The sequence below is a fragment of the Antedon bifida genome, chromosome 4 (genome assembly GCF_963402885.1).
Source record: "Antedon bifida chromosome 4, ecAntBifi1.1, whole genome shotgun sequence".
In the NCBI taxonomy this organism is placed as follows: domain Eukaryota; kingdom Metazoa; phylum Echinodermata; class Crinoidea; order Comatulida; family Antedonidae; genus Antedon; species Antedon bifida.
In genome coordinates, this window is record NC_136229.1 from 17,463,992 (window position 1) to 17,483,982 (window position 19,991).

The 19,991-nt window shown below is 32.7% G+C and overlaps 4 protein-coding genes across 5 annotated transcripts in view; 1 reads left to right on the plus strand and 3 right to left on the minus strand.

The window, feature by feature from the left end:
* Nucleotides 1-54: 54 nt before the first annotated feature.
* LOC144840592 (uncharacterized) lies at nucleotides 55-6,595 on the minus strand. The gene is made up of 10 exons (XM_078696461.1): nucleotides 6,309-6,595; nucleotides 5,058-5,149; nucleotides 4,102-4,211; nucleotides 3,675-3,797; nucleotides 2,840-3,137; nucleotides 2,496-2,643; nucleotides 1,847-2,034; nucleotides 1,494-1,682; nucleotides 1,049-1,130; nucleotides 55-591 (listed from the first exon to the last, which is right to left on the minus strand). The coding sequence occupies exons 1-10, from the start codon at nucleotides 6,400-6,402 to the stop codon at nucleotides 434-436; spliced, it is 1,482 nt and encodes a 493-aa protein (XP_078552587.1). The 5' UTR covers nucleotides 6,403-6,595; the 3' UTR covers nucleotides 55-433.
* LOC144840596 (soluble calcium-activated nucleotidase 1-like) overlaps nucleotides 1,434-19,991 on the minus strand; it is a 34,438-nt gene continuing 15,880 nt past the window's right edge. Inside the window, exon 4 of the transcript XR_013611937.1 lies at nucleotides 1,434-1,445. The gene's annotated coding sequence lies outside the window, so the exon portion shown is untranslated. The remainder of the gene's footprint in view (nucleotides 1,446-19,991) is intronic.
* Nucleotides 6,873-10,860, minus strand: LOC144840608 (dehydrogenase/reductase SDR family protein 7-like). Of its 2 annotated transcripts, none has more exons than XM_078696485.1 (7): nucleotides 10,761-10,860; nucleotides 10,183-10,338; nucleotides 9,989-10,092; nucleotides 9,272-9,491; nucleotides 8,749-8,841; nucleotides 8,006-8,158; nucleotides 6,873-7,403 (listed from the first exon to the last, which is right to left on the minus strand). In XM_078696485.1, exons 2-7 carry the CDS (start codon nucleotides 10,334-10,336, stop codon nucleotides 7,201-7,203), a joined length of 927 nt encoding a protein of 308 aa, XP_078552611.1. In that variant the 5' UTR covers nucleotides 10,337-10,338; nucleotides 10,761-10,860; the 3' UTR covers nucleotides 6,873-7,200. The 2 variants fall into 2 exon arrangements, with proteins under 2 accessions (XP_078552611.1, XP_078552612.1); XM_078696486.1 differs by lacking the exon at nucleotides 10,761-10,860 and adding an exon at nucleotides 10,473-10,540 and having other exon boundaries at nucleotides 10,183-10,340.
* Nucleotides 10,859-18,164, plus strand: LOC144840615 (ubiquitin-like protein ATG12). The gene is made up of 5 exons (XM_078696497.1): nucleotides 10,859-10,954; nucleotides 11,377-11,484; nucleotides 11,580-11,716; nucleotides 12,083-12,145; nucleotides 17,151-18,164. The coding sequence occupies exons 2-5, from the start codon at nucleotides 11,406-11,408 to the stop codon at nucleotides 17,208-17,210; spliced, it is 339 nt and encodes a 112-aa protein (XP_078552623.1). The 5' UTR covers nucleotides 10,859-10,954; nucleotides 11,377-11,405; the 3' UTR covers nucleotides 17,211-18,164.

Sequence of the window (19,991 nt, forward strand, 5' to 3'; positions counted from 1 at the left end):
CTCTGTCTCCCCACTCCATCACTCTCCACCCCCTACCCACTCCCCCCCCCCCCACTCTCCATACCCGCATGTAATTAAAACATTTATAATAAAACATGATTATGTCTTAAATAGAACCACACCTCGACTAAAGAGGTGTGGCTACATCTAAACTTAACGTTAAATACAATATATGTTGCTCTCCTAGGCAACCATTATAGAACCCAGGAATGGGTCCACTGCTGACCACAGACCTCAACTTTTTTTTGGTGCTAATTTTCTTGCACAAAAAAAAAACATTGGGGACAAAATGTTACTACGCGAGCATCCCAGCATGTACAGAAAGAGATTTCTATTTGTGCACATTCTGTACAAAAGACTAGACTTATTTATAAATTATTTAATTATGAATGCTAAGTGATGCAAGGCATACAAAAAACTGTAAAATTTTAATCTAATTTTCGTTCATAACAGATAGCATGTCACCGCACAGTATTTCTAATCGTTGCGAGCGAGATGCATATTTTTGAGGATCCAATCCCATCACTGAGGCAAGACATGTGACCTCACCATGTTGCATTAAACCATAAAGACCACCTAGACAGAAAAATGCTGAAAAAGAATAATAAGACGTTAAAATGTGGTTGCTCTCAAATTATTATATTCAGGATGTTCCTTTGGTAGATGTTGAAACTAATAACCTGCGTGGAGCGTCATGAAAACGAAACATAGATTTGCCAGAGCCAGACCGGAGCAGGTGAAAGGCAGTATAAATACTGTCTACACTATCAAACTTGTTTGACAAAAAAAGTGTGATGTGATGTGCCCAAATATGGTAGTGATATGCTTAAATATGGTAGTGATATGATATGATATATGGACACATCACATTTTTTTGTCACATAAAGTGTAGACGGAGCTTAAGGCCAAAGATGTTTAGAATTGAATAGACTTGACTATCCTACAAACTGTAGCATAATATTACTGGACATCTACTATAGATGAAACCATACAATAAGTGAAATCATGTCCCTTCTCCTGAAACCCCTGCCACCCCTTCTCAGCTTACCTGCTCCTTCTGCAATATCAGCCACTGTAGTTATACATTGCAGCATAGCACTGCCAAGCTCGATAGCAATGTCTTCTGAAACCTGTAAAAGTTAAAAGCAAATAATGTAATTGTAACATGTAAGCTAATTCATAGGTCACAGGTCAATTCTATTGACTGCAGTTTATTATGAAAAAAGCTGCATTCTATAAGTTGTTCAAATTTTGGGTGGGTTTTTAAATGGTGGGAGAGTGACTGAACTCTACAAAATGGCAAGCACATATCTAAACTGAGAGACATTCACTTCATTCATTGCTAAAGCTCTGTCTACACTATCAAACTTTATGTGACAAAAATGTGATGTGTCCATATATGGACATGATGTCATATCACTACCATATTATTTGGGCACATCACACTTTTTTTTGTCAAACTAGTTTGATAGTGTAGACAGAGCTTAACATACCTCATGTTGTGCCATGTTGTTGACTAGTGTGGCAGCCACTTCCATCAGCTGCATATTTTGGCAAAGCAATGCAGATGTAATGAGAGAACAGGTGATTGTACAATTACGAGTTGTCGCTCCATTGAGAGTCCATTCTTGCTCGGATACTAACCATGTATAGCCCTGACCCCATTTGCACACATTACAGAGCTGCAGTATTAGAAATAAAATCAATGTATTACATCATTATAGATCCAAAAAAAAAGAAGACAAATGAAATACTGGGAGACTTCATCATAATAAAAATACAGATCTTTACATTAATAAAAATACAGATTTTTACATTAATAAAAATACAATAATAATGTACTAACCATCTTGATAGCAGCCACTTGTACATCAATTGTTTTATTATTTAAGTCGTTCACAAAGGTCATCATTACAGGGTCATCGTTGCTCAACATAAACCTAACAACATCTAAGTTTAAGAAGGCTAGTTGTAGCAAATCTAGAACGGCCACTAACACACAAGACGGCACTTCCATTGTTTGTAGCAATTTACCTATTAATCAAACAAAATAATTAATAATAATAAAAAACAATAGACTTTATTAAAAAGTTAGGTTTCCAAGATTTTATTCTGTGTGGAGGATGCCTAGATCTTTTGTTAAATCTCTTCCAACTCAATCCCACTTTCCTAAAATTCCAAATTCTACAATTTAAAGGGAAAGAAAATTACTATTGAGTGCACAGAAACAAGCATGAAACTTTATGTAGTTATCGTAACCTCTCAATCAATGAATATCAAACAGAGTGAGAAGGATGTTTCAGAAATACAGGGAAAAGTACTGTAAAGCAGTATGCAGAACGAGCAAACAACAAGAAAGTAACTGGAAAGTAAATACATAATTTCCATGTATTTTTTATATGCAAATGACAATAAATGAAAGTAATTTTCCACTGATGAATAAATGAATAAATACAAATTTATACTTGGTTTCAAGTATTTATTTACTAACTTACCAACAGCAAGAAAACCATTGTTTGGTATACCAGTTAGATCCATATCTTCATCAAGGTATTTTCTAAGTGCCTCCAAAGACATTTTCTCTTCCTCTGTCAACATACCTTCTGGAAGATTTCCCAAAATGCATTGCACACATTCACCTGGCTGTCATAGTAACAATATAAATAATTATGTTGAAATAAATTCATCAATGTTGAAATTCATTCCACATTTATTTAAAAAAAGAGACTTAAAACAGCAATAAAAAAAATCTAAATTTGTACATTTAAACAATTTATAAGGCAATTTATATTTTTTTTTAACACAATGAAAACTATACATTTTTTTTTTAAACTCTAACCTTAGCATCAGTAAACATGTGTTTTTTCGACACAACTGGAAGTTTTGGTTTCACAGGAATTTCAGCATCATCGCTTGCCTTAATATCAGCACCGACCCCATTGACCTCCGTACCATTAACTTGCTTTTGATCATCAACTTTTGCCTGGTCATCTGGAGCAGCAGAGGAGGCCTGTGATGGGACGTCATCTTGTAAATAACTTGGTTGAGGGATTGGCTCTAGATAGCTATTGGTTCTCGGTGGGACGGGATTTGATGTCATTGAGTCTATTAAAGGTTTGATTAAAGCACCAAGCGGCCTATGAAAAAAATATGTAGTATTTACTAGAAATATGCCGGATATCAATATCAAGGGTTTCCTGTATAATAATTTGTTGCCGGGAATAATGGGCAATAAACTCACCACAGTAATACATTGTCATTGTGGAAAGGTGAAGAATGAGTGTCAATTGGTGGTAGCATTGACACAAAGGTATTTTAGGTGATGAAAGTTGTTGAATGTACCATAGTCTTCTGTACTTAAAAATGGTGTGTATATATATGTATTATGCTAAGTTAAGCTCTGTCACTATAAACTTTGACAAAAAAATGTGATGTGCCCATATATGGACATGGTAATGTCATATCACTATATTTAGGAATATTACTACCATATTTGGGCACATCCACATTTTTTTGTCAAACTAGTTTGATAGTGTAGACAGTGCTTTACTCTATATTTATCGGCTGATTGGTCAGAGATCAGTAGATGGAACTATATGAATATTCATAATGAACAATAACAAATGCCTTTAATTTGCCTATTATAATGAAAAACGGACGTAAAGATAACTTACGTGTCGAGCACTTCCTGAGGAAGACTAGTGATGTATTCTGGGATTTCATTGCCAGTGAGAAACTGCGCAATCTCGTTGCTGAATGTGTTACAATTGTGGTCAAACAAGTGATACTTCTCTCCACTATAAATAAAATATAAACAGTTTTAGTGAAATAATTCCGAAATGTTCAAGTAGAGTACAACAAGCCTAGACTATCTGAAAAATAATATAAATCTTTGAACAGTTCAAATTGTTCCCCTATTGCACAATCCTAGATCCACTACTGGTTCTCATTTAGATGGCTGAACGGGGTAGCTAAACGAGTACAAGTGACTATATATGCTTAAATTAAAATTTTAATAACTTAACTTCAAGTCTATTTTGTCTCAATGAAAAGCCTTTCTTTATTTAATTTTGGAAGCAAAAAAAAAAACATTTCGCAAACCTAAACATATCTTCTCTTAAATTTGAAATGTATTCATAAAAAAGTGGGTAATCTAAGAAAGTATCGCCAAGTTCAACAACATTGTCAGGATTTCCAAGAATCGTTCCACCCTGAAAAAAAAAACAATAAAAATAAGACACATGAGAGATTAGATAATCAATAATGCAATATATCTTATTCTGATTTTAAAATCAAGTTAAAATGATATCTCAAAGATAATAATATAAGCAATATTTGGTACCAATTTCCTTTTATATCAACTTTAAAGTTTATTTTTTAATGAATTTTAACATTTTTATAATTTATTGTACATGTTACTTGTATGAATTTTAGTAGAGCTATCCTTGTAAGTAAACTAAGGGAACAATACTTACCCGTTGATTAAGTTAATAAACAATTGGGAGAAATATTATAGTACTTATTTGCCCACCAGCCACACATCTTTCTTGTATATATATATAGGTTTATTGTTACTTAATTATCATATTCATTTTGTGTGGAAAATCAATAAAAACAAACAAACATATTTTAACGTAAATTAAAAATAATTTTATTTTATAGTTGTTTATTTATTATTTAATTTAGCATTTACATATATAAACTATAGGCTTAATATAATTGAGTTATTCTTTTAAAAATTAACTTTATCATCATCTATATTATATACATTATTTGTAATAATTAGTCACTGGTTAGAGGTACACACCTAATGGGTGACAGTGGCTTAGGCTGCTTTTGTGCTTTCCTGGCAGCTAGTGACTATGATTTTATATTTTCTTTTGCGTTGTGTTTGTTTAATTTGTTGATTTGTATTATATTTTGTAAAATGTATCTTTTGCCTGAATAAATAATAATAATAAAAGAAAGTTGAATAATCTTTCAATAAATAAAATGGAAGTTTATTCCAAAGAGAGGAGGCAATCAGAAAAAAGTTTGACTTGCAGGTTTTGACTTACTGGTCGACAGGTCTCAATTCCACCACCTCCAAAGAAGTATTCTCTAGCAAATACAACAATTGATGTATGCCATATCCCATCCAGCTGTTTACCTGTTAATCAAGATATCAACATTCATGTAGTTGCTAAAATTAGAATGACACTCTCAGATACCAATCAAAACATTTATAATAACATTGTAAAAAAAAAAAAAAAAAAAAATATTTTTAACCTACAAATAGGTCCATGGTCACATAACAATAACAATTGGAGCGGGAAAAAAATGATTTACCTGAAAAAACCTAACTTTAAGAAATAAATAGTCAACTGGAACCAATGTTCAATTTAACAGTTTATTTTGTCTTTAAGTGAAATCATTTTTTTTTCTGTGCTAGTTAATTAAACAATGGTCTGTTTTGTTTTTATTTTTGATTTTATTCATCTTAAATTTTCATTTTTGTAGGACAGTACATCTCTCAAAAGTAGTCAAAATTGAATAAATTGTGTGAAAATTTAATTATACAGTAGGAATAGTACTAGTAGAATTTTTTTTAATCGGGGGTGGGGGATTTAAAACATTTTAGGTAGAAGTTCTAGAAGTAGAAGCGAAAGTAAACATCTGTTCTTTATTATTAAATTTTCTGCAATTTTGTAAATACATTTTCGAGTACTACTGTACTACTGATAGACAGCTGCAGAAATAGATGGATTAGACGAAAACAGCCCCCAGCAGAACGGTTGGCTAGCATTCTACTGGCTTAATTAAAAATAAATAAAATACTAGGAGGCCTAATAAAGACTTACTTTTTATAACAAAGTACTGTATTAGGTATACAGTATGGATAGGCCAATATGAAATTAATACTAAACACATTTAATTTATTACGGCATTAGGCCTAGGCTAGGTATTAATATTTATTTTAATAATAATTAATAATAAATTATATAGGCCTAGTTAAATAGTAGTAGTAAGTATAGGGCCTATGCTATGAATGGATGAAATAGTAATAATATAATGTAAATTTTAAAATAGGGGCCTAAGGCAAAATAATTAAAAAATTAAAATATTTGTATTTAATAGATGAAATGAATCAAAATTAGGCCCATTTTCATTATATACAAAATAATTAAAAAGTGTTATTGTTAACTTGTATAAATCTACTCAATTTCGAAATTCGTGTATAGGCTAAGCTAGGCCATATGTGCTAGGCCAAAGATACTACGTAATGAGCTCCACCACCCTCACATAATCAATATAAGCCGCATACATACCAAGGAATGCCTGCGACATCGACCGGGCCACCCCTTTTGTTAAATCGTAAACATATAGTTTAACTTCACGTCCTACTGGCTCGTCAGCACTCATTTTATCTCACCAGATCTTTTGTAAAATATACACAAGAAAAGAATACTTTATATCAGCTTATTTTTAACTTTAAAAGTAGCAGATTATTTAATACCGAAATATATGAAATACCATCGCGACGACTCGTACGTTCCAGAAGATCACTCCAAATTCGGACGATCATGCTGAGGTAATGTTTACACCCTAAGCTACTAACAAAATCGATTTAAAGCTGACCTGGCTAGACCCCCTGGCTGCTATAAATTACGTAATCAGTCCATCCATCCAAAATGTCAATTAATTTGAGACAAAACGGATGGATGTACCGTATAAATTAAATCAAAATTGGTGCAGATGGTAGAATTATGGTTCTTTGACTAAATTTTAAAATTTTTAAAAATTGTTATTTGTCTATCATGTATCATCTTACACTCATACAACTAAAATGTAGTTAACGGCAAGTCAAAGGGTTTTCTTCTTTTACATTTTATTGAATAACAATTTGACATTGTTTAAATATTAAAATGTATTACTATTACAATATTTTATAGCAATTCCTAAAAAAAAATCTTTAAAAACTAAATATCTGTTCACTGGAACACAAATTCCAATCTTGACATTTGATTTTAATTGCGTAAAAGTTCCAATTAAAATGGTTCACATTATAGTTCATCTATACGAGCGCAAATTGTTTTTGGGAAACCACTTTAAGTTTAAAACAGTGCAACTCAAATTTGATAAGAAAAATTAAAAGTTGATAAGAAAAATTTGCCATAGTTAGCTCTTTCAATTTTGTAAATAAAATAAAACACAAAAAGGTTAATCTTCGGCTTTTGAACCCTTCCTAGCCCGCATTTTCATGATCCAAAAATAGAGTGAAGGCAACAGATTCCTGAGGTGTACTGCCAGTTTGTGGTCGATGGGGCCTAGCATCAAATCCTTCCTTTTTGTCACCACAGCCTTGACTATTTGGTTTGCTACATACTTGCTGGACATACCCTTGGCTGTTGTAGAATCCATTACTAGAAAAGAATATATTATATGATTAATTAAAAAAAAAAATGCTCTTTAAACTTATTGGGTCATCAACTTCAATAGACTCCTGAAGCTTTGTCTACACTATCAAACTTTGTGTGACAAAAAAATGTGATGTGCCCATGGATGGACATGATGATGTCATATAACTACCATATTTGGACATATCATTACAATATTTAGGCACATCAAACTAGTTTGATAGTGTAGACAGAGCGTTAGAATTAATAATAGATACATTTCCTCAACAAGATCAGTGTGGCAGACTGTCCTGATTTTACCCATTGAGAACATTATGCCATTTTCTACAATATATTATTGATTGTGAGACGTTTTGATCAGTTTCTTCAACTAAAGTAAATTTGATTATACAGTACACTATGAACAGCTTGCCAAAAAATGTACAGAAAATGTGACCTCTGCCCCCTTGTGTCATCATCAATTTATGACACTTCTCCTAAGATCCAAACTCACTTTGCCTTTTGATTACTACATAAACACCCCATTAAGATAAGGACACACTTTAATAGTCTGTAAGAACCAAACCCCCCGTCTGACACCCTACACTCCCATCTCAAAATCACTGTACCTCCATGAGCTGATCCGTCACTACAGACCGCATGCAACGACAGGTTTGTGTTTATGTAGCTGGGACTGACTACGGTGACATTTATGTTGTTGTCAGCAACTTCTGCACGGAGACTATCAAAAAATGCTTGCAGAGCATATTTAGATGCTGTGTCTATGGAAAAAATAAACAATAGAAGGATGCTTAAGAATGTTACTATGTTTAAGTTTACAATATCTTGGACAGTTGCTCAATCACTAAATGCCATCCCCAAAAAGATCATGATGTGTCATAATACTAATAAATTTCATCAAATTAATTATTGTATCAGTACCAGAATTATGAAAACAGTAGAACCCTTAAGGTAGAACCCACATTCACATTCAACAAATAGGGGTTGTACATAGTGTGAAAATGTATTTCCTCTTTCATTCCATTGGAAAGTATCCCATAATAGGGGTTTCACCTGATATGGGGGTTCTACTCTATGCAATCACCTGTTGTGGTCTAGTTCAATTCAATTCAACCAACATTTATTTCATAAAAATGCCATACAAATAATACATAGCATAAAAATGAGGACCAACCTAGAAGTAAACTTGTCTCAGTTGACCCTAACACAGATAGTGAGTGGTTCGGATATGAACACAGGTCATTTTAACATTTTCATTGTATCATGGTCTTAATTTATACATTTCAAAATACTGTAACTAAAACAATTGTAGTTGAATATTTGAATATGACTCATAATGTGATATACTTACATGCAGTCCTGAATGGGATTGCCATCCTTCCCTGAATACTACTGACAGCTACGATGTGCCCTGAGCCTTCAAAGATCATTGAATGCAATAAAGCTAGGAGTGAAACATGACCACAAATAATTAATAACTCTATACACTGTTATTATTAAAACACACCTAATTAAAGTCTATGCTTGTCATTTTATTGTTTGATTATGTAACATTGTTTTTTGTCATGAGAAAAAATCTTGACTTCTGACAGGATTTGAACCCAGGATCTTTATTCATCAAGCTACAACTCTACTCCATGCAACCACCCGTGCAACCACCCATGCAACCATCTGTGCCACCATCTGTGCCACCTTCTATGCAACCATCCATGCAACCACCTGTGCAACCATTCATGCAACCATCCATGCAACCATCCATGCAACCATCCATGCAGCCATCCATGCAACCATCCGTGCAACCATCCATGCAACCATCCATGTAACCATCCGGGCAACCTAGCATACTGATAATGATAATGCCAAAAAATAATCACCTTTTGTCAATGCAACAGCTCCAAAGTAATTGATATTCATAATCTTTTTATCAATATCAATATCTGTCTCCCTAGCTGTGCCTCTAAAACTAATTCCGCCATTGTTGATAAGAACGTCAACTCTACCGAAGCATTCCAAGATCTCGATGGCTCGTACTCCAATGTCATCTGTATTCTCAAGGTCAAGGGGCACAACTACTGGTGTATATGTTTCAATTTCCTATGAAAGAAAATATAACAGTTGTATGAATGAATCGGAATTATAAATAACAATACTGTAGTATTATAGTATTAGCATTTACAAATCAAAAGGCAAACTACTGAGAAAATGACAATGATGTGGGTATCAGTGGCTAGATTTCAATGGAAATACAAATAAAATAAGCAAAAAGGTAAAGTAAAACAGCCAGAAAGAAATTGCACAACTTTTGGATAACACTAACCTTCCTATGTGCAAATGTAATAGTAATACAATATTATTATAGCGTTACTATTTATAAATGATATTTATGAACAAGACAACATTAGTGACACAATATTTGTCTTAGAATGATCTTGGGTCCAAATCATTTCTATGGTTTTTCTTTTATAATCAAAGTTTCATTCTATGAGATTTGATATTTTAGATATTTGTGTTTTTCTTTAGAAAAGAAAAAAGTGGTGACAAATTTGGAAAAGGGTAAGACAACTGGAATATTGATTATAAATAATTCTCACCAGTTGCAAGGACATTAGTTGTTCTTTAACTCTTTCTAGTTCATTTCGTCTTCTTGAACACAGTATCACCTTACAACCACATCGATAAAAAGCGTGAGCACATGCTGGAAAGTATATAATTTAGTACATTTAAATCACATATTTTTATGTAAATATTATTTTTAAAATTATTTTATTTAAATAATTTTATTCACCTTCGCCAACACCTGAACTAGCTCCTGTGATCACCACAACTTTACTTTGTAGTTTTTTAATTTTTTTATTTAACATATATCTTCGGAGAATCATGAGAAGTCCAAGGCCGCCAATGGCTGCGGCTATTGTTGTGTACACATTTCCTATGCCCATATCTGTTAACAATGCAAACAACAAAAATATATATTATAGCATAGGGATAGAGGGGCATTCTTCTATAATTAATATTAAATATTATTTAATATTGGTAAAAGATATTTTAAACAAACCAACAATTTGTGATCACTAGTCTAGGCCTACCTACCCTACCTAGCAGCAGTAGTACCACCACCACCACATGAAAGCTGAAGCGATGATGAAAGTTTAAAAAATGCACCACCACAGGCTAGTGAAATAACGGCTCAACAAGGCTATCTAACTAAAGCTAGGCCTACTTACTACTACTCTACTACTAGCTAGGCTAGGCCTATATGTTTGGCTAAATAAAGAATAATAAAGCATATAAATAATACATTCTTAACCAAATATCAGTATAATCATTTGTTGTTTTTAAAATCAATAGATTGTACTTAAATACCTGATTCTTGAAACTCAAACGACAAGGGAGGAGAGAAAAGGGGAGACAGATCAAGAACGTGGGGTTTCCCCAAATTATATTTGCAAACTAAACTTTTGTTGGCTTGAGGGCGCTGTGTACCTTTTTGTTTTGGTTGTTTTGTGTGGAAACTCGACTCAGCGACACCGATAAAAACATTTTATTTTATGTTGAAAGTATGCTAAATTGCTTATTATATTATAATATAATACGGACACATACTATTGAATTGGATATTGAATTAATATTGAAATCGTTCTTTACATTACCTGAATTAGTATGTAACAATGTGTATTTAGCTAGTGATATCGAGCCAAATAGCTAGGCTAGGTCCTGGTAGGCTCGGCAGTACATCAGAAGAGTATAATATAATAGGGAAGGAGAGACATGTTTTCTTCATAATGTGAGAATAGAGTCGTTTCGTCCCGACGAAAAATAGCAAAGAAAAAACTTCGACAAAATGTTGAATTTGTTAATACAATCACTTGTTTATATTCAAATCTAACCAATTTTTATTCCATAAACATAACACAGTAAATCAGATATTGACCTTTTAATTTTTGAAATAATAATATTCATATTTTTTTGCATATTTTAGTTTCTCAACAGAATTCCTTCTCAACTACTATGGCAGAACAAAACCTTGATTCAGCAAAACCCTCAATTCCTACCGGATCAACACAACAAGTTATCAAGAAGAAGAAAAGTAATTTATTATGGCATTAAATTTTAATCTAATATATACAGTAATTCCATTTTATTCCATTCAACTTAAACATTTTTCGTAACTTTATTTTGTAGTTGATGTGTTGTTGAAGGCGACAGGGGATGCACCAATTATGAAAAAGAGGAAATGGGCTGTAGAACCAACTAATACAATAGCAGGAATATCAGATTTTATAAGAAAATACATCAAATGTGATCCTGCAGAGTCACTGGTAGGTGAATTTGGATATACTGACAGTAATATGATGGGAAAAAGGGAGGGTGCCGGGTGAACGGATCCAGGGAGGGTGATCACTAGGGCCACATGCTCCCCCTCTTTTTCTTTTGACAGCTAAAATTAATCTATGAACTACTTTTTGATGTCTATTTTTCACAGACTTTTAACTACTTTTTCAAAAATCCTGCATCCACCCCTGGCTGCACATGCTGATTTCTTTTTGGTGACATATGTCTCTTTTTGGTGACATGACATATGTCTTTTTAGGTCAAAGGTTGTGTGAAGGGTAAGGGGTAGCCTTGGTAAGGCACTTATAAAGATGTAACAGTTATACTTAATATATATATTTTTTTTTTTTCAGTTTATTTATGTCAACCAAGCATTTTCACCATCTCCTGACCAAACAATTTTAAATTTATTTGAAGTAAGTTCTATTGCTTTGTATAATTAATACGTTATTAAAGACACAGCCAGTGCAAGTAAATATGGACTTTCACCCACACCTTACTACACCCAACCTTATTTCAACTGACACCCTAAACAAATTTCTCGATATGGTTTTTTTTAACCTATTCCTGTTCAGGGATCCCGCCTCAGAATTAGCTATTCTGATAAAGAAAAATAATATTTTCATTATATTGCATTATTTTTATTTAAACTTGCACTCTCTAAAGCTCTGTCTACACTATCAACCTAGTTTGACAGTGAAATGTGATGTGCCCAAATATGGTAGTGATATGCTCATCATCATCATGCCCATATAGTGTAGGCCACTATGTAATTTCGTGTCATTTTTTTGTTAAAAGCAAAATTCCAGCTGATTTAGTGTCTTTAGGATGTAAAGTAATAAAAAAAATATGTTGCCATTTTTTTAAAAAAGCTTAAGGGTGTCAAATCCAAGATGGCCGTCAATACGTAAAATATCCAATAAATGTACCATATTGGACAAAGTAACACCCATTATGAATAATATTTTAAGTTAAAATTAATGCTATATGGGTTCTCTGCTATATAAAAATTATTATAAACCTATATTCATTAGTATTTTGACATTTTGAATTTCAAAATGGCCGCCATTTTAAAAAAATGGATTAAATTTCTTATTAAAACATGTGCAAGTTATGACGTTGATTGAAATCACATAAAATGATAGGCCTATGACAACAACACAGTTATTAACACAAAATTTGAAATTCAAAATGGCCGCCATTTTTTAAAAAGGGTTAAATTTCTTATTAAAACGTGTGTGTGTAATACGTCACTTAGAATCATTTTCTCTGTCTGAATTTTTTCGAGAAAAGTGTCAGAAGTTGTAGAGAGAAAGCAGAGTTTTTAAGATATTTGTGTCACTGTTGTATAGGTAATACAATTCAACAAAAGCACTGGCCGCAACACTATTTTCACAATGCTACATGTTTAAAAGCCATAAAATTCACCAGGTCGAAATAATTGCTTCTTGATGTCATCTCTGTCCACCTCCACTCATCTCGGGCAAGAGTCATCACCAGGCATTATCTTGTATTTCCCTAGTACATGAGTTTTTATACCACAACCATGTGCACTCATCAAACCAGTGTATAATGGTGGTCAACTTTATAATGTAGGCCACTATGTAATTTCGTGTCATTTTTTTGTTAAAAGCAAAATTCCAGCTGATTTAGTGTCTTTCGGATGTAAAGTAATAAAAAAAATATGTTGCCATTTTTTTAAAAAAGCTTAAGGGTGTCAAATCCAAGATGGCCGCCAATACGTAAAATACCCAATAAATGTGCCATATTGGACAAAGTAACACCCATTATGAATAATATTTTAAGTTCATATGGGTTCTCTGCTATATAAGAATTATTATAAACCTATATTCATTAGTATTCTAACATTTTGAATTTCAAAATGGCCGCCATTTTTAAAAAATGGGTTAAATTTCTTATTAAAACGTGTGTAAGTTAAATAAAATTAGATTGATATACACAAAACGATATGCTTATGACAACAACATGGTGATTAACACAAAATGTTGACCATCAGGAGGTCTATAGTACTGACAGTACACTTCTTCATATTAAAACATCTCATAAACTTCTTCAGTTAAATGACAACTAACTCTGCCAAAGGCCTTCAATGAAATATTTCTAATCTTGAATGCGATACAGTAAGTTAACCTTCCTTCGTTTTCTACTACTGTATCCATCAAACTTCCACAGACTGATCTGCGATCCCAACAAGCTTGTTCAGAAACAAATTGGCAAAAGTACTGCAATACCTCATTTCACCGTCAAATAATCTCTATAGGAGTCCTGTTTTACTTTGATAAGTTTGTCACCTGTATTCACCGTCATATATATATTTTTGCCATATTCGTCTTTTTCTTAGGATCCCATATAGACAGTTTGCCTTACAAGACTTTTACCAATGCCTCAAACATTTTCTGTCCAATTTCATCATGCCATGGCCAACAAACACCTTTGTGCGAATTGCAGCATTCTTTATTAATCGGGATATTATCTCTCTTTAAATGTTGGCTTTTAAACTCATCAACTAGATGTAATTTGCCAGCTCTGATGAAATCATTAATTTGTGTTGTTCCAATGATACCACACTCAATGAACCTGATCAATTGATGTAAATACAGCAAGTCCCACACATACATGTCCTCTCATAAACTCCAATATCTGTAATTTGTTTCAGTAATCTGTTGAAATTGATACAGCGAAAGTAACCGGTCGTAGTTCAGGTGGTCAGGAGCGAAGAAATATTTGATAAAAGCATGCGTACTTTCCATGTGGTCAGATATCGTTTCTTGTGTCTCGGACATATATAGGGATATAGTTTAACCACATCTTAGATTTCGTTGACTCTCTGTATTCAAGTTAATATCTTTATGATCAGCCTCTTTTAAACACAATGATACTTCACTTAGAATCTCTTTCTCTGTCTGCATTTGTAGAAGCAAGTTGTAGAGAGAAACCAGAATTAGTGTGCTTCTGTCTTAAAGATGTTTTCAATTTAAGATATTTGTGTCACTGGTTGTATAGGTAATACAAGTTCAGTTTCAACAAAAGCACTGGCCTCAACACTATTTTCACAATGCTACATGTCCAAAATCCATATAGTTCACCGGGTCGACATAATAATTGCTTCTTGATGTCATCTCTGTCCACCTCCACTCATCTCGGGTAAGAGTCATCATCAGGCATTCTTGTATTTCTCTAGTACATGAGTTTTTATACCACAACCATGTGCACTCATCAAACCAGTGTAGTAATGGTGGTCTATCTGTAGGGGTTACATATCTAATGAAATCGGTTGAGATGAGAAGTAGGAGTTAATGCTGCCTATGAATAATTTTGCGAATGAGCTGTATCTGTATTTCCCTGAAGCTTCTGCCAAAAGTTGACAGGTTGAAAACTTACCAATCATACTAGTGACTATGGCCCTGAAGGTTCAGACATTGAATTACATACCAATAACGCATTTATTATTTAACATCATATTTATACAGGATTTCACAATAAGGTATAAATGCACTTGTTTTATATTGTGGTACTGTCTCCTGTCAAGTTTCAGTTTCATGAAAAGAAATGAGATCTGTAATTTAGAATCTATATATAAATTATGGTTAATTCTGACATAGGCGAGCACAATAGAAAAACTTTGGAACAAATCTCTGCCTTGGATACCTACCTGAACTATCTCAGATGTACCGCGAAATGTAAAATAGTTTTCACTATTACAATATTGTTCCATATTTCTATCTTAGGAATATATTATAAAGAGTTTTAAAACAAAATTTCTGATTTTATCGGTAGATTTTCAACTCAATTTCAATTGTACGTGGTCAAAGTAATTTCCGGGTTCATGATGAGTTCACAGGTTCACCTTGCAACTACCTGGTTTCAGTTAAGTTGGTCGTTAGTGGCTATAGCCATTTTAGTTTTTTGTTTATTTTCGGATCGGACCGCGCGTGTGAAGGTACAGTAGTTAAAAAAAAAATAAAATCCCGATAGCCAAGTTTTATTGAGTAAGCTGGCAGGAATAACTGTAGGCTATGTGTCCCATTATGGCCCATATTGCAAGCCATTTAAAACATCTTCGTTAGTTTCAAAAGATGTTTAAATTAAATAATGTATTATGATGGTATTTTAATTTATTTGAATAAACGCCTACCCAATAAAATATCACTTTGAATAATAATCGCCTTCACCCACCTACCCAACTATCTAATAAACGCCCATTCACATTTATACCCACAATATTGTATATACTATTTGTAATAGAATTCATCACACTGTTAACTACAATTTACAAAGCATTTGTTATTATTTTTTACCACTTTTCATATCTATTAGAGGATTTTATTTGATTATAAATGTTACGATATTATTAAAACTAAAAAAATCCCTCGAATAAGCATCTCCCTCAAATGAACTCTGCCTCCCCCACCTCCGCCCTATAAGGGCCCTACCAAACAATAAACACTATACTTTAAAATGTTATTAATCATTTAAGACACTGTGAAACAGAGTAGGTTTAGTTTTTCGAATGTCAAGCATTTTCAATAATGGTAACCGACAGAAAACGTACAAGGAGGACGTCCTTCTAAAACCTTTTTACCCGAGTCATTATCATTCCGAGAACCATCGTTTACACTTCCTAGAGGGGAGCGAGCGAAGCGAGCTCACCCTCTAGTTAGACGTAATTGTTGTTGAATATTTGATATAAATTGGTAAGTTGTTCCATACTTTTGCAACTCCAACTTTGAACGATTATTTAATTTAAGAGTCATAGTGGGGTATTATATATCTGTTATATAGAGAACATTGACAACTTTAGACAGCCTTATATTTAGACAGCCTTATATTTAGACAATCCTGTGAGAAGTGACAATTTTAGAACATTGTGTACAAACAATTTATGCACACATATTTAAAAAAAATTATTTAAAGAATTAAATTTTTAGTGGCGGCCATTTTGAAATCCAAGATGGCCGACAGATTATCGCTTTACATAGTTAAGATTGTATAATGGGTACAGTAATACCATCAAAACGGACTTGTTCCATATTCATATTTTGTATTATTGGTGATATTCTGATTTTTAATAGGGTTATTTGAATGTTGGCGGCCATCTTGAATTTGGTCCTTTGAATGTCTTTTGAAAAAATGGCAACATATTTTTTTTCATTCCTTATATTATCAAGATATGAAATAAAGTCAAAGTTTGCTTTTAACAAAAAATATACACGACATTCATATAAACGACATACCAGCCTACACTAATATATAGGCACAGCACATTTTTTTGTCACAGTTTGATAGTGTAGACATATTGATATTGAATGTGTTTTTTTTTTACCGACTGTTTATTTTAGATGAAAAAATATAATTGTGTAAATAATTGAGTTAATTAAACTATCTCTGGTTATTTTCCAGTGCTTTGGTAGTGATGGCAAGCTTGTTTTACATTACTGTAAGAGTGAAGCCTGGGGTTGATGACAGTTGAACATTAGATGTTGGAAATAGGTGATAACAAATTACTAGGCTGGAATGATTGTCTGTATAAGAATCTAATGATACTCACGACAGTTTCATAAACTAATCGGGAAACATGATTATTAATATTGCATGGGCAACGTGGAATTATTCCTCTTATCAATCAATTGAAGTAGATTGATTAAATATGTTTGCATGTTTTGTAATTTACATACAGTATATTTTAATAATTTAAAACATTTTGAGACATCTTTTGTATGGGAAAATCAGTTAAGATAACTTATATAACTAATATACTAAAGGGACAATAAGGTATTCAGCATATGAAGTCACCCTTTATAAGTTTGAGGAAGAAAAGCACTATAAATACATAGGTCATTTTGTACATACATAATTTGCAATACTTATATGTGTGGTGTGGTTATTCCCCAGGGTGGGTTAAAGGGTCTTTCACACCTGTTCCAGCGCGGTTCCGGTCCGGCGAATCGACGATTTCATGAAGCTCCATGCGGCTATGCGCCAATCGATATGAGTGTAGAAACGAAACATTGACGTTCGGTTGGATTTGCCGGCGCCGAACCGGAACAGGTGTGAAAGACCCTTTATACCAGTTTTGGTGATAGTAAGATGTATTACTATACATACACAATAGGGGTACTTTAAACGAGGTATATAAATTGGTTATATAATAATAATAATGTGTATATTGTATGATTAAATTAAAATTAAAATTGAAAACAGTTAGTTGTGGTTTTAATTAATACTTTTGATAACCTTACTGTTGTTCGTTGTGCGATGGTAGTACAGTGTTCAGGAACTGTATGGTTGTGTAGTGTTCTCATTATAGTTCTGTCCTGTCGATTCTTTTTTAAAAACAATTTTCAAAATGTCTTTATGTGGCAAAAGATACTATATAGTAAGATATTTAAAATGCGAAAAGGCAATTGAAATTGCTTGCCCAATGCCGCAATCCACTTCAGTCTCTTTGGTGGCCTGCTCGCAATATTTCTTTTCGTACATAAGTTGGGGACCCCTCATGAAACGTCACAAAATAAACATGAATATTCATTAGTCATATCCATAAGGTGTGACGTAAGAATTGATCTAACAACAATTCACTAATGCAAATGATTTCTGTCGAGCCGTCTGTTTAGTCGAAAGGGTTAGACTATGGACTTTACATGTCGATGTATGGGGTTCGAATCCCTTGAATCCCACTTCTTTTTACTTTATGGTGAGAGATTTTTTAAAGGGTTAGGTTTAGAAAACAATCACGGCCTGCTCATAGCATTTCATCAATCATACGATAAACTACCAATGACATCATACATATTTATTACCTCCGTCTGGATGGTGACATGTTAGGTGGTTGATCGCATGTTTGTTAGTTGGCAGGATTACTCAAAAAGTTATTTAATTTTAAAGGATTTCATAGCTGCATGGAACACGTCATTAAATTTTCAAATGCCTAGGTGGAGGTTTGCCCTCTCTGAGTGCCCTTCTAGTTTGCTATATAGAGACTATCTATTACCACCCTTTTAGTTCACCATGAAGTGGACAAGAAGACATCCTTATTCCTTCCTAATAAGAATAAATGAGTGCCTCAGAAAAAACAAAACACATCCAGATTATTCAAATTATAATACAGTATCCTTTATTCCAAAGGTTACATACAAACAGCAATACTTATGAATCTACAATTATTCTTTAGTATAACAAACATGTATTATCAAGGTGAAAGAATTTGATGGAATTTTGTTAAAATATTCATTCATACCATCAAGTCCGTCAATCACAAGCAACAGTTTGGATGATCTATCACTTGTGATGGTCAGATCACTTAATAATACCTAATTGTTGAGGAATATTAATACTTCTAATAGTAATAACTGCAATTAATTATTATACTGGAAGTTGCACTTGGAGGAAATAACATGACTTTGGTATTTATATGGATACATAGTTCTCTATTTTTTTTAACAACTAAAGAAATATTTGTTATTGCAACCATGGTGCAATTATTTCCCTTTTTCAGAATGATATACTTTAGTTCATAGGTTGCATCTATAATACATCTATGTTTTCATTTTATGTACATTAATATATATATTGTAAATTATAGATTATAAAATAACAAAATGATGGCATTACCAATAATATTAAAGATCTTTGTATGCGCAGAAATGGTTGTGCCGGAATCAGTGAGTAAGTGGAAATAAACAACGAACATTTAAGATAACAGATAATGATGGGAAATGGAAGAATTCTGGGAAGGTCAGATGATTAATGAAGACTAAATTAATACATTTGGTATAATATTATATCACAGATAATTATAAATTATATTCAAACTTAAAATTAAACTTCAAATTTAAACATTAAATTGCTACTTCTCACCACCAGTATCAAACATTGCAAGTTATAAATTAATTTTAATAGACTGGCTGTTTCTATCAGTTATTATATTATATTAAAACCATCAAGTTTTAAACTTTAAATTTCTACCTCTCACTGGTACTATACAGTTATAAATTAATTTTAATGTTCTTGAAGTATTTAATTCAACTCTGGCTGACGATAATGGAATTAAGTTTATTAGAAGTAGTGTACCCAGGATCCAATAAATTATTGAACTATTTTCTGACAAGACAGTATATTACCAATAAAAAAATATCATCAGCATAATATTACAGATACTATACCACATTACACAAATAATTATTCAATTAATAGTTTATTTTGTACAAGAAATCTGTGTTTGTATTATCAGAATTACATGCA